Below are 15,000 nucleotides of genomic sequence, written 5' to 3'. Positions count from 1 at the left end.
AGCCCTTCAGCTGCACCGTCGGGTTGTTAGAACGCTTCGCCTCGTCCATTATTTCCCTCGATATCAGGACACCTCATGGGCCGTTATTCCTTACATAATAATTTGTGATACACTAACCACCGGCAGATGTGCAATACTTGTAATTTACAAGTCCTGTGTCGTACGCTCAGTGCTCGTAACACATCTCTCTCTTAACCCCTTAAGACGCGGCTTTATACATTTGTTGTTACCAGTATGGTAATGACCAAGTCGTGGTGCTTTACTAAAGTGTCTGTGTTGTGTCATAGTTTTGTAGTGCTATGGTAGTTACATTTCAATGACTATTACAGCGTGCCTCTGGAGGTACGGCGCGCATTAAGGGGCTACAGAGACAATAATGGCTCGTCTTGTCTGATCTTACCAACGTCACTGCGGGCAGGGAGATTCTGGTCCTCGTGGCTAGGGAACCGCTCCTTCCGGTCCAGAAGCATGAAGTAGATCGTCTTCTCTTGGTTGTCCCTACACACACAGACAACACACACACACAACACACACACATACACACACACACACACACACACACACACACACACACACACACACACACACACACACACACACACACACACACACACACACACACACAATTTTACGTTTGTCGTGGTAAATTAGTAAGTGGTTCGCTAAAGTGTGCAAAATTAAATGAGCATAAATAATACACAGCCTCGGGCAGAAACACTGTGTTTAAGGTAATTTAAAACACAGAAAATGATGTTGCTCTAAAATAAAATAAAAATAAAGAGTGAGCTAGTTGTGAGATGTCCCGCTGGCTGTCCAGAGGGCCTGTCGGAGGAAGCAGAGGCCAACAGACTTAAAGTGATACTGTCCCATTTTTGTAAATAAGCTTATTTTACACCTCCCCTGGAGTTAAATAATTCGAAAATTTGCACTGCCATAACCAGAAAACGGTTGAAAGTACAGGAGAACAGTAAAACCATATTACAGTATTTAACTCAAGGGGAGGTGTAATATGAGCTTATTTCCAAAAATGGGACAGTATCACTTTAAGGTTACAACTGGTGCGTTAATTTGTCCAAAAATGTCTCCGGTTGAAGGCAGGGACTGAACCCTCAAGGACAGACATGTAAGAAGTTACATATTTAAAGAAGCACAGCTCCTTTTTGGGTTATTAATATGCTATTTACACTGTATTGAGTCGTCCAATGGTAGTTGCTTTGTTGTTATGCCGCCGTTTTGAAACATTTGGCATTAATAAGGGACAACTCTAACAACATACAACTCATAGAACATCCCCCTAAGACATGGTGATGACGTGAAGCAGACGTGGCCTTTACTTAGCCAAGGGGGTTGTGAAATGTGTTTTCCCAGACTAGCTCCCCTATTACGTAGATACATTTCCTAGACTGCAGTTGTTGTTATTGGTTTCCCCCAACTGGGACATTCAGTACTCACTGCTCTGCCAGCAGTTTGTTGAGGAGTTTGCTCTTGTCCCCAAAGCAGTTGAGAGAGAGCAGACTATGGGGACTAAACAACACTAACAAAATACCACTCCGTCTAAGATAGATTGATAATGGTAAAAAAAAATCACACATTTGAAACCCTTATCTCAGCAGGGTGTCAGATACATATGTTCTACCAAATTGGTGCGGGGCTATTCTGCAAACTGTATTTCCCAAATTGTGGTTGTTGCAATTATTCATTTCTCCTATTGGGACAGGACTCAGTAGTACTCACTCCTCTGCCAGTGGATCGTTAATGAGCTTGACAAAATACAACTTGCTTTTATGAGATACACTTTCCCAGACTAGCAACCCTATTAGATTGATTTACACAGCAGGTCGTTGATGAGCCCGCTTTCGTCCTTGAAGCGTCCGAGCAGTGGTGGACGAAGTACACCAGTTATGTACTTGAGTAAAAGTACAGTTACCTTGCATTGAAAACTACTCAAGTAAAAGTGAAAGTATTCACCTCACTTTTTTACTTGAGTAGAAGTACAAAAGTATCTGCCGTCAAAAATACTTAAGTACTAAAAGTAAAAAGTAAAAACTTAAAAATGAAGCTTTTGGTGCAATTTTAATATTTAAGTGTTGTAGGCCTAGTTTGGTCATATCTAATTAAATATCCTCTGATTTGCATAGGCTATACCAACATGTTAGAACTAGGCCACAACAGGCCTCAGAAACACTGTGGAGTAAGTCCATGGATGTTTTAGCATCAGTTCATTTTCACCTCTCTAAACAAATACTGACCCTAATATGCCAAAAGAACACATGAAAGGGCAATTAATATTAAGAATGATTAGGCTTAAATTGATTATATGCCTATTCGAACAACTACTACAATACCCCCCCCCCAGCCGTAGGCCTACAGTCCAGATAGGCCTACTTATTTGTGACAGCAAGGAGTTAGAGTAGTAGCCAATAAAGTACTTTATGTTTAATTTTTGTTATAATTATGGTTTTGGTAGACCTCTTCTTCTTCTTCTTCTTCTTCTTATTATTATTATTATTATCATCATGTAGTGTTTGGTTATGTTAAGGTTGGCTTAGGCCTATGTATGGACAAACAGACTTCTTGCGATTCTAAGCTAGAAACATCTTCATATACTTGTAATGGTCTCTATTTGCTAGATGCCAATGATTTGCAATAGCCTAGCCTACTTGATACAACTTAATTGGAACACTTATCTGTCTGATCATGAAAAAGCCTTTTGTGCCTGTGCACATCACTGGGCCAATATTTAGTCAAAGCCTACTGACCTGGCTTAAGGGAAAGGATACATGTTGCAAGGACACATGTTGCATGTAGCCTCACTTTGCAACATATGGTGGGCATGGCAAACCTCATGTAATGATACAAACCCTTTACACAAGTCTCTTTTCCATAAAGTTGAAGCAAACCATTTTTTGGGTGACAGGGGAGTCTATTAGACAAGTAATTGATATCCCCAACTACTTCAGAAAATACTGCAATGTATTGAGGGGAAAGAATGCTATCACGGAGTTGTGCGCCTGGATGGTTTGGAATAAGCAGTAGGCATCCTGTGCACTTCACTGAAGAAACCAACACGCTACAAAAGCAGTAATTATGTGACTCTATTGTAGGCCTAAGCCATAACACAGATATAGTAGCACAGTATAGCACAGTAAGTCAAATAAGCAGTAGGGCCTACATTAAGTATCAATTCGCTGATTATTCAGTTCAAACGCGAAGCCTATCTGACAAATTTCGTCTCGTCAGGCGAGTGCAGCCTGCGAGCTAAATCTCTCCCCCCTCACACAACGAATACGACGTGCAGATTAATACACTTTATTATATGGTTGTGACGTCATCTGTCGAATGCTCCATTCATTTCAACGGGGCTCCCCAACGTTCGGACGTCTGTTATTTTTCGATAACGGACGGGTTGGTCTATAACAGACCGCTGTCAATGGCAACAAGACGTTTCACTGCTAAAGCGACTTTTCAACAAGACTCTAATCAGCTGCTGTGATAGACAGCACCCGTTGTCCTGGCTACCGCTGTCAATGGCAACAAGACGTTCACTGCTAAAGCCACTGGCTTGTATACAAGTCAGTGGCTAAAGCGAATGTTTCATATCACTCCGCAGGGGGTCCGGTCTTTTGTCACTCTAATCAGCTGCTGTGATAGACAAGACAACACCTGTTGTCCTGGCTACCTAACTGTTGCCTAGCGGTGTTCCACAACGGCACTGTTTTGTTTTGCGCAGCAACAATCTTAACATTAAATAGGTCTAAAGAAATGTCCCCGCATGTGTGAATCATTTAAGTATATCCATATAATAAGCGGGTTAACTTTCGGCGAGTCGGTCGCTTTGTGGAATAGCAGCACTTCAGAGAGAACAAGACCCCTCCGCTCCGCGTCGGGGTCTAAAGATTCTCTCTGTCGTGCTGCTATTCCACGGTAGCGACCTTCTCGCCGAACGTTAACCCTTACCTAAAACGTTATTGTCGCCTGCTTTATCGTTTTGCTGTGCTTTCCGCGTGTTACTAGAAAGTACCGTTTCTTCTTAGGGACTGTACGTTATTTACCGGGGGGGGAGGGCTGGTGCGCTGGAAGTCCGGTCAAAAAAAAAAATCATGGCCCCCCCCCTCCACCTCAATTTTTTCCCCATGGCCCTCCCCCCACTTCAATTTTGTTTTCCCATGGCCCTCCCCCTACAGGTAAAAAAAAAAAAATAATATGTAAAATTGGTAGATGAACAACCATCATGAGAACAGTCAGAGTAGGCTAGCCTACATCAAGGGCGGTTGTCTGCACTATTATGTGCTATCGATATCAGTGGATACCTATGAGAAGCCGCTAGAATCTGCCTCTGCGGCTGCATGGGATGCCTTTTAACTCCACTGTCACCAAGACAAATTGCCTTCACTATTGTTTTTACGTGTTAAGTAATAATAATGATAATAATAAAAACTTCCATTTCAATACCAATGTCCGAGTTGTTACTACTGTAAACTACAAAGTGGAGAGAGTTTCCCCACCGCAGCTTCAATATTTCCCTGCTCGACAAGCAGCGCCTTTCACAAAGTACGTTTTACATGTTCAGCACAGTAGCGAAGCCAGGGACGCAGGAATTGGTTTAGACCAGGGGGTGCTGTGAAAAAAAAATCTGTTTTTTAGATGCAATTTCCTGCGTTCTAATCAATTTTAGGGTGAGGAATGGCGAATCACATCTGAATAACTTCCTCATGTTTTATGTAGCCTAAACAAGGATGGGTAGATTTACCTTTTTGTTAAACATCTCACTTTGACATTATTAATTTAAGTTCTTCTTGCGGAAGGGAAACGCGCACCTGATGTGGAGGTGAGGGCGTGTTCAAGAGCAAATCGCGTTGCCTTGACAGTTTGTCTCAGCATGGGCAGTGTGCAATGTGTGAAATTAGAAGAAATGCTTTGACTAGGCTATGCGATGCACTCGTGAGAGGTGACCGGGCTTTCAAATAATTTAGATTTTCTTGCAATTGCGACTGTGGATCTCAAGGTGCATCTCGATCAGGACCCCTGTCCTGTCTCCCAGACCACGCATAAAAGCACGCACGCACACACACACAGGCATAGCTCTACCTTCCCGAATGTGATTACACTTTGACGGCCAAAGAGTCCGGGATGTGATCGGAGCAAGAAGTAGGCTAAGCGCCAAAGCAGCTCATGCTGGCTATTGATACAGGGAGAGTGAGAAATCCACCTTTAGTTTGCATTTAACGTAGGCCATATATTTAAGACGCATTAATAGGTGGTGCTATGGTGGTCAAATCAGCAAAATGGAACAAATTGCCAAAACAGAACCAGTACAACATTCCAAAACATCCAATAGCACAGCCATTACACACCGCGGCAATTCAACTTTGACAACTGTGATGATAGACAAGCCACGCACACCATCGGCTGTGCTCTCCTTCAGATTCACCCCATATCCAACTCCGAGGCTAAGCTAGACTACTTCACCAGCAATAGGCAAAACCTAGCCTACCAATATATGCTACTATGAATCCAATCTCCACCGCAAGAAACAAAAGTCACTTCTTACCTGACACGATGCACAACTTTGGTGACATTCCCTTCTCCCGTCACGCTTTAAATGTAGGCTACACAATTCCTTGCTTAGTTGGTCCGTTTTTGTTCACCAAAGTGACGAGACTTCTCTTCACAACAAGTTAGCTCCTCCAATGGTTTCAAGACCGTATATGATGCATGGCCAACACATCGCCGTTAATACCACTGTTATTACTACCTTGACACCACAAGCTAAACAAAACAACATCTCCCGCGTCACTGCACCGTTCTACCAAAGTACGTCTAGGCCTAGGTAGGCCTACTGTTCATTCCGGTCTGGTTGGGGTCTAAAAGTTTTTTGAACACAGATGTAAAGCACACGGCGGTGCCAATAAATAAAATCATGACTTACCAGAAGCTGTGACCACCAGTTGACTACAACACCTCTCCAAAATTCCTCTGGAAATGCCCATCCAATTCGTTGTCAAAACTTCCCAAACTGTTTAGCCCATATAGTTCACCTCAGCTAGTTATTTGCTCACGGGCATTTTCTATGATGCTCGTTCCCGTAGCACTAGCAATAGGCCTACAGTGAAAGAGAGTCAGCGCGGGCAATCTACAGTCAGAAATATTCTAGTAAGAGGAGATAGGACAGGTACATAGAAATTAACGGTGAAGATTCGTAACGCAAATATGGCGTCTACCCGCACATCTCCCGCCTTTCTGGTAACAAGAGCCAATGTGCCTGCTGAGCTGCGTTGCCAGTGATCCAATCATCTGGCTGCATCGGCGCACGCGAAATTATGCACATGCTCAGTTTTGAAAAGCCGTTGCTCTCGTGCCGTTATGGAACTACTGCGCCTGCGCTCTGTCAAAAAAACCGTGAGAAAAGTGGCTCAAAAAGCTTTATTTTGACTCGTATGACACAACCAAGTAGTCTAGATTGATCAGTTTTTCACGGTCGTTTCAACCATATGGTTTTCACAACCGCTGGGTTCCCCTCCGTCCTATACTCAGTTTCCCCATTCATTTTTCCCATTGACTCTCAGATCTGGTCTACTTAATCGCGAAATAGCACCCCGGAGGCGTCACCAAGATGGCCGCCATATGTCCCCTCTCATTCTAGAATCTCTCTGACAGTAGCTGCACCTGATAGTTTTTTGACTACAGATACACGCTTCAGTGCTATAGTATGCACCGGGACCTTGCATCGCAAAGCGATGTGTTTCAGAGCATTTTTTATTATTATTTTAAAAAAGAAATAAAAATAAAATAAAATAAATTCGTTTTTTTTCCCATGGCCCTCCCCCTAACTCCGATTTTTTTTCCCATGGCCCTCCCCTCCACCTAATTTTTTTTCATCATGGCCCTCCCCCCCCTACGCACCAGCCCTCCCCCCCCGGTAAATTACGAACAGTCCCTTATTTCAATTCGTCTCGCAAGTCGCAACAGTGGACACATCAGTGGTCTTGCTCTTCTCGCTTTCCTCCTAAAACTAATTCTTTACAGTAGAGCTTGTTGTCACGTGACACTTTACAACCAATCACAATGGCGAATCTCTGAGTCTGCCAATCGGATTCAGTTTCACTTTCTTCACACAAGCGTGAATCTCAGATTTCATTTGACCAGGGCATTAAAAATGAATTCATTCACCTGCCGTGTATCACCTTAAATAAGAAAAAAAGGAACGAGTAAGGAACGAGTGTTTCTGTAAATGTAACGAAGTGAAAGTACTAAATTTCGCTTTGAAATGTAGTGAAGTAAAAGTATAAAGTCTTACCAAATAAAAATACTTGAGTAAAGTAGGAAAGTATGAAAATGTTACTTAAGTACAGTAACGAATTACATTTACTTCGTTACTGTCCACCACTGCGTCCGAGGAAGTGCAGATTATGGGTACCAATACAGCCATACAAACACAAAGTGCAGTAATTTGTCAAAATTGAGTTTAGACTGACAATGGTTTTCATAACACCTCATTTATCTAGTGACAACGCCTAATAATCCAAATGTGTCCTATTTTAGAGGTATCGCTATTTCAAAGTTGCCATAACTACAATATTCAACTTCATACCAATACTTTGAAGGCCTTTCAATGTTGGTGTAGTTACTGAACTTAACCATTGCAATGCGGAATAGGCGACAACACTAACAGATTACAACTCCCTCTAATGGGGACAGGATGCAAGTCGGTGATGAGCTCTCTTTCGTCTCTAAAGCAGCCAATGGAGTGCAGACTCTGGGTACCAAATAGTACCAATAGCTCTAAATTACACCAGCCAACCATCCAAATGCTGGTGATGATATTTCAGTCTGGTTGCTAGAGTAGAAAACGTAGCCACTTTGACCTATTAACGAGTGTGTGTTTGGCTAGTGAGATTAACAGGGCTGTAGTCAAGTCCACCTTTGTAGAGTCCAAGACAAGTCCAAGACCAGAATAGTCAAGTCAGAGACGAGTCCGAGTCCAAAAGACAGACAAGGTCGAGTCCAAAATCTTAATTTGGCAAGACCAGTGTCCAAGTCCAAGACAAGTCCGAGTCCAATTGATAGCGAGTACAAGTCCATTAAAAAACGGACTTGAGTCCGGACTCGAGTACTACATCCCTGGAGATTAACATCTACTAGCCATTTTGGCAGGTGATGAATTTTTTATTTTTATTTAGGGCCCTGGTGACAACACTAACAGATTACTACTCCTCCTAACGAGTGCAGGAAGGGATAGGATGCAGGACTCACTCCTCTGCGAGCAGGTCGTTGATGAGCTTGCTCTTGTCCCTGAAGCAGCCGAGGGAGGGAGTGCACGCTCTGGGTACCAATAGGTGACAACCAGGGCTCTAAATTACAGTAACACCAGCCAACCATCCAAATGCTGATGAGATGTCAGTCTGGTTGCTACAGTAGAAAATAATAACTGAAGAGCCACTTTGACCTATTAGTGCTAAGTGTGTGTTTGGCTAGTGAGATTGACATCTACTAACCATTTTGGCTGGTGATAAAAAAAGTTAGTCAGGCCAAGAGCAATACAAATATAATTTCTGAACTCCAGAAAAATCGGGAACTCCTCCCACTTCTCCTGGAAGCAAACAACCAGTAGCAAACCAAGGGAGGCAGGTCAACCATGCCATTTTGGAAACGTTACTTGTTATGCTCTTGGTCAGACCAAGTCTCGAAGAGATTTGAAAGTTGATGATAATCAGGCTAGAAAAAAGTTAACTGAAGGCCCTGGTGACTACACTAACAAATGACAACTCCCCCTAATTGAGGACAGATCAGGATGCAGGACTCACTCCTCTGCGAGCAGGTCGTTGATGAGCTTGCTCTTGTCCCTGAAGCATCCGAGCGAGTGCATGCTCTCCAGCACGTCCGGGTCGATCTCCTCCATCGCCGGTAGCAACCGCATCGCCACCTTGCGCTGCACCGGCGTCTGGGGCTCCGGCTCGTTCTTGCCCGCTCTGGAAATGCACACACACACACACACACACACACACACACACACACACATACACACATTGCACACACACAACAATTTCACACACGCACATGGGCACATACCGGTGCGCGCACACAGAGGTACGTTCACACACATACCCACACACGCACACACGAACAAACACAGGTGTGCACACATGTACCCTCACACACATACACACGCACACACAGACACACACACGCACAGACACACACACACGCACACACAGACACACACACGCACAGACACACACACACGCACACACACACACGCACACACACAAACACGAGAACACACACACATAGGAACACACAGGTGCACACACAGGTGCACACACACACGCACACGCACACGCACACACGCACAGTCCATTACATTGAACATCGGACATGCTTGTTAGGCACACTAAATGCTTACACAACAGAAAACAAAGACAAGCCGTAAATGAAGACATATTGAGGTAGGAAATAAGATAAGCAAGAAGCAATGACCCACAGATGCACCTGACACGTACTGGAAATATCAGTGGGCACATTACATTAAAATGGCCAGCAAAGAAACAGAGAAGAAGAAGAAGAAGAGAAGGGAAGAGTACTCACAAGTACCACGCATGCTTCTGAATTTGATCCAGCTGAAAGACAAAGCATGCATGTAAAAGAGTTAGAGACACGGTGTATTACTGTAAAAGAGTTAGAGACACGGTGTATTACTGTAAAAGAGTCAGAGACACGGTGTATTACTGCTACTTTGATAGAATCAGACACCACCACCATCATTACTGCTACTACACTACTACTACTACTACTACTAGTATTATTATTATTATTATTATTATTATTATTATTATTATTAAATACTACTACTATTAATAATAATAATAATAATAATAATAATAATAATAAATAATATTAATTTCTGCTGTGGTGTCAACTTGGGTCAAGCTATGATCATAATGCAATTTACTAACAATAATAGGCCTAATAATAATAATAATAATAATAATAATAATAATAATAATAATAACAATAATAATAATAGCAGCAATAGTGCTGTTACATGCCTTTAGTGCCATGTTTGGCCCTGCTTTCTAAGTGCACCAATCAAAGCATGTTCTTCTTTCAGTCTGAGACTCCCTAAGCTCTTCCGACATCAGAGTACTCTGCCTGGGAATCAGCTTCACATAAACTGTCTGACTTCCACAAAAGGCCTGTCTACCGCACACAGCTCATACGGGCAGACAGAGGCTTCTTCTTCTTCTTCTCTCTCTCTCTCTCTCTCTCTCTCTCTCTCTCTCTCTCTCTCTCTCTCTCTCTCTCTCTCTCTCTCTCTATCCCCCTCAAATGTCCTCAATAGGTTTATCAGTGTAAATATTATCTGGCAATTTTGTGCTTATCTCCCACAATGTGTGTGTGTGTGTGTGTGTGTGTGTGTGTGTGTGTGTGTGTGTGTGTGTGTGTGTGTGTGTGTGTGTGTGTGTGTGTGTGTGTGTGTGTGTGTGTGTGTGTGTGTGTGTGTGTGTGGACAGACTAAATTGCATTATGATCATAGCTTGACCCGAGTTGACACCACAGCAGAAATGAGACTTAACTGAAATCCACTTTAACAGTCTGCACGCCAGACATATTCTGTAGCCTGTATACATTGTGTGTGTGTGTGTGTGTGTGTGTGTGTGTGTGTGTGTGTGTGTGTGTGTGTGTGTGTGTGTGTATGTGTGTGTGTGTGTGTGTGTGTGTGTGTGTGTGTGTGTGTGTGTGTGTGTGTGTGTGTGTGTGTGTGTGTGTGTGTGTGTGTGTGTGTGTGTGTGTGTGTGTGTGTGTGTGTGTGTGTGTGCGAGCGTGCGTGAGAGAAAGTTTTGTGTGTGGCGAAGAGTTATTCAGCTCAGTCTAATCCCAAAATAACTGGTGCTTTAAAGCAAAGTTCCAAGGCTCAGGGGAGACTCTGTCTGAAGTGCCGGGGTGATAGTGAAAAAAAACCCTGCTCCCCCTGCTCTAACATTTAATAGCCTGTGTATGGTCATTATTCAAGCCTGATAGTAGAAGAAAACCCTGAACCTGTAACACTTTCTGAGATAAGAATAACCTAATGGCTAATTATTATCAATGTTTTTATTTTTTTGCAAACTCTGTCAAGCCTGAAATCAGGCATGGAGCCTGAATACTATCAGCCCTGGTAGTGTGGTAGTTGGGACTTACCCACAATGCACTTGACTTATAAATACTTAAAATCCAAATGCTCTGAAAGTTCATACTTCATGGAGTAAATGTCCACCTCAATCATACCTATTTAGTAAAGTGTGTACTGTAGTAGCCTATTTCACTAGTTTGGCTCTTTATTTTTAGATGTATTTTATTATTGTAAGGTAAGAGTTTTTTCAGGTGACAGTAGTACCAGAGAGTGTAGAGAGAGAGGTTCCATTGGCCCATTGTTTCCGGGTTCTATTATTGCAGGGGGGGGGATACCCCTTTAGGCAGACCTAGGCACACCTAGGCACACCTAAGGACTGCTCTATTCAATGCTAGGAGCATTATGACACGCCCCCTTTAGGCAGACCGGAACCTGGTCATGTTAGGTGCCCATAGCAACTATTATGTTGGTATATCTCTATATACTTAAATAATCTCTGGTACTACAGACCGTGAGTCGTTTGTTGGCGTCCACCTCGATCATTCCCTTCAGCAGGTTCTGGCAGTCGGGCGGGATGAAGTGGGGCATGTGGAACACGCCCAGTTTCACCTTCTCCAGAAGATTCCGCAGGTTGTCGTCGTCAAACGGCAGCGCGCCCTGATGACACAGACACAGGGGAGGACACAATTAGTCACGAGGGGAGTACATGAAGAGCTCTTTTCCCAAATGCTATATCCACTTTTTTTTTTACTTTTTGCATTTTAATATTGGAATTGACTGTTAGGAAGTCCTATAATCTATGTGTGAATTCTTGCCATTCAATAGTTTTCAGAACATACTTTTAAACCTGCATTTTGTAATGCAATTCAGTGGAATGCCCAATACAAAAATGTCAATTTCCCCAACATTCTATAAAATGGATATATCTCATTTTGGAAACGAGCTCTTCAAATTTGACTGAGAAACTGAATTGCCAATTCTCTGCATTGCGCTGCATGTGATTTTGCTGTGGTCTCTCAATTCCTTTTTTTATACAAACGTCGTCAACTGTGGCCATGTCTTGCTTCATCTTTGCCTCTGTCTCTCTTTCTAGTCCTCTCTCTCTCTCTCTCTCTCTCTCTCTCTCTCTCTCTCTCTCTCTCTCTCTCTCTCTCTCTCTCTCTCTCTCTCTCTCTCTCTCTCTCTTTCTTTTTCTCAATACAGTCTGAAGACGTAGTAGCAGTAGTGAGGATGGGCAGTGTAGTGTTTGGTTGGTGGTTTGTGACAGTGTGGCAGATCGTATCACTGAATATGCATAACGCTGTGCGTGTCTTTGTTTGGTTATTATTAGTTCTTTTATGCAGCGAAGCCTCCTGCACCCTGTGTGTTGGCCTGTCAAGCTGAGTTGCGTTGAGCTGCCATGTCTTGACTAGTGTATTTGAAGATTCTTATGTAGATATGTGACTCATCCTTAACAATGCTGCACTTCAGCAGTGTGAATATGACGCAGAAGTAGAGCCAGACTCTTTCTTTCTCTCTCTCTCTCTCTCTCTCTCTCTCTCTCTCTCTCTCTCTCTCTCTCTCTCTCTCTCTCTCTCTCGCTCGCTCTGAGCAAGTCTTTTGTGAAGCTGAAGAGAGGGATTCAAATGATTAACTACTGGAGTAAGACTTATGGCAACTCTCAAATATGAAAATCTCTCCAATTCCTGAGTTATGCGAGTGTGCTTACAGAGATTTGCTGACTCCAATAACAAATGTGTGATATAATGTGACTGTTTCGGTACACTGATGCCAATGCCAATGTGAGCTGAGGTGAGAGTGAGAGTAGAGCAGACATAACAGCAGAAATGTCCACTAAGTTTTCTGTGGAGCTATACAGTATAGTAGGCCCTATACATAGCCGCCCTGGGTCAAGGGTCAACTCTCCTGGTTATTGTGACTTCAAAGCTCTGCGGGTATTTGTGCAGATTGGACTGCTCTCAAAACAGCATTATTCAAACCCTATTGAGTCCAGCAAAGTGTTCTTTGAGTTTCTCCTCCAAACTTAGGCGACACTGGAGAGAGTGGCTATTTGTTTGATGGGTGTGTTCCCATCTTTCATTTTATTCTTTTATTTTATTTCTTATTTTTCTTTTCTTAACTTCTCTATGTAATTTTTTGACTGTTGTCTTGATATGGACCATGTATTTTGAGTCTGATGTAAATAAAGAATTGAATTGAATTGAATTAGTCTGCCCAAATTACATTGTGCAGCGTCACAGTTGGAATGGACGGTTTCAGGTTATGGTCGTAAGCAGTGCTGTAGTACTCGAGTCCAGACGCGACAACATATGTTTTTCTATGGACTTGGACTTGTCTTAGACTCGCCATTAGTTGGAATTGGACTTGTCTTGGACTTTCCAAATTAAGCTTTTGGACCCGTCTTAATCTTGCCCGTTTTAATCTTGTTTAGGACACTGGCCATCACAGATTCTAAAGTGGAGCTTGAAATCCAATAACATACAGGTTTGCCTACACGTGCATGACGTATAGGTTACCTTCAAACATTCATGCTATTCACATTCATCCTATTCATTATTTAGCACTGACAGACATGTGACTCGGACTTGACTTGGACTGTAATTTTTTTGGACTCAGAGTCGGCCTTCTCTCAGATTCGAACCTCTTTGGACTCTTGACTTGTCTCGGAATTGACTAGTTTGGTCTTGGACTTGTCTTGGACTCTACAAACGTGGACTCGACTAACAGTCCTGCTCGGACTTGTCTTGGACTCTACAATGGTGGACTCGACTACAGTCCTGGTTGTAAGTATCTCAGATGTAAACACACATACAGTAGTCACGTACATGGGGAAATGACTCTCCTTCACTTACCACTAAAAGTGCAAAGAGAATGACGCCACAACTCCAGACATCTGCCTTTCGACCATCATACTTCTCTCCCTGAGAAAGAGATAAGGAGGGAGAGACAGACAGGCAGACAGACAGGCAGACAGACAGACCAAGAAATGGAGGAAAGGAAAACACAGGTAGAAAGAGTGTAAAGTGGTCAAATATTTCTTCAAGGCAACAAGCAAAGAGAGAAACAGGCAAAGCAGAAAAGCAGAGGGACAGAGTGGAAGAGAGAGAGAGAGAGACAGAGAGAGAGAGAGAGAGAGAGAGAGAGAGAGAGAGAGAGAGAGAGAGAGAGAGAGAGAGAGAAAGAGAGAGAGAGAGAGAGAGGGAGAGAGAGGGAGAGAGAGATAAGTGGAAGAAAAAAAGCAGAAAGCACTTACCCTTATGACCTCTGGGCTTGCATAGTGAGGAGATCTGTAAAGAAAGGAAAAGGGGGAGGGAGAGAGAAAGGCAGGATGAGAGTTTTTTCTTTATTCTGTCAGTGCACTCACACTCATTTTTTTGTTCAATTTGATCTCATTCCTTTGGGGAGCACTGAGTTTTGGGAGCGATGAAGAGGAGGGTACATGAAGAGTGCCAGTGGCATCCTGTCCTGTCCTGTCCTGTCCTGTCCTGTCCTGTCCTGTCCTGTCCTGTCCTGTCCTGTCCTGTCCTGTCCTGTCCTGCCCTGCCCTGCCCTGTCCTGTCCTGTCCTGTCCTGTCCTGTCCTGTCCTGTCCTGTCCTGTCCTGTCCTGTCCTGTCCTGTCCTCTCCTCTCCTCTCCTCTCCTCTCCTCTCCTCTCCTCTCCTCTCCTCTCTCCTCCTCTCTGGTCCTCTCCTCTCCTCTCCTGTCCTCTACTCTCCTGTCCTGCCCTGCCCCCCCCGTCCTGTCCTGTCCTCTCCTCTCCTGTCCTGTCCTCTCCTGCCCTGTCCTGTCCTGTCCTGTCCTGTCCTGTCCTGTCCTGTCCTGTCCTGTCCTGTCCTGTCCTGTCCTCTCCTCTCCTCCCCTCTCCTCTCCTCTCCTGTCCTGTCCTGTCC

At 43.6% G+C, this 15,000-nt stretch overlaps 1 protein-coding gene across 1 annotated transcript in view; it reads right to left on the bottom strand.

Moving 5' to 3' along the window:
* Positions 1 to 15,000, bottom strand: part of LOC134439278 (serine/threonine-protein kinase BRSK2-like) — a 184,546-nt gene that overhangs the window by 38,928 nt on the left and 130,618 nt on the right. The window contains exons 6-11 of the mRNA XM_063189181.1: positions 14,364 to 14,397; positions 13,963 to 14,031; positions 11,621 to 11,767; positions 9,586 to 9,617; positions 8,805 to 8,969; positions 401 to 498 (exon numbers count right to left, since the gene is read on the bottom strand). Of these exons, the coding sequence (XP_063045251.1) occupies positions 401 to 498; positions 8,805 to 8,969; positions 9,586 to 9,617; positions 11,621 to 11,767; positions 13,963 to 14,031; positions 14,364 to 14,397 (545 nt within the window). The remainder of the gene's footprint in view (positions 1 to 400; positions 499 to 8,804; positions 8,970 to 9,585; positions 9,618 to 11,620; positions 11,768 to 13,962; positions 14,032 to 14,363; positions 14,398 to 15,000) is intronic.

Source organism: Engraulis encrasicolus, chromosome 22, assembly GCF_034702125.1.
Source record: "Engraulis encrasicolus isolate BLACKSEA-1 chromosome 22, IST_EnEncr_1.0, whole genome shotgun sequence".
In the NCBI taxonomy this organism is placed as follows: domain Eukaryota; kingdom Metazoa; phylum Chordata; class Actinopteri; order Clupeiformes; family Engraulidae; genus Engraulis; species Engraulis encrasicolus.
This window is presented reverse-complemented; position numbering and strand designations above follow the sequence as displayed.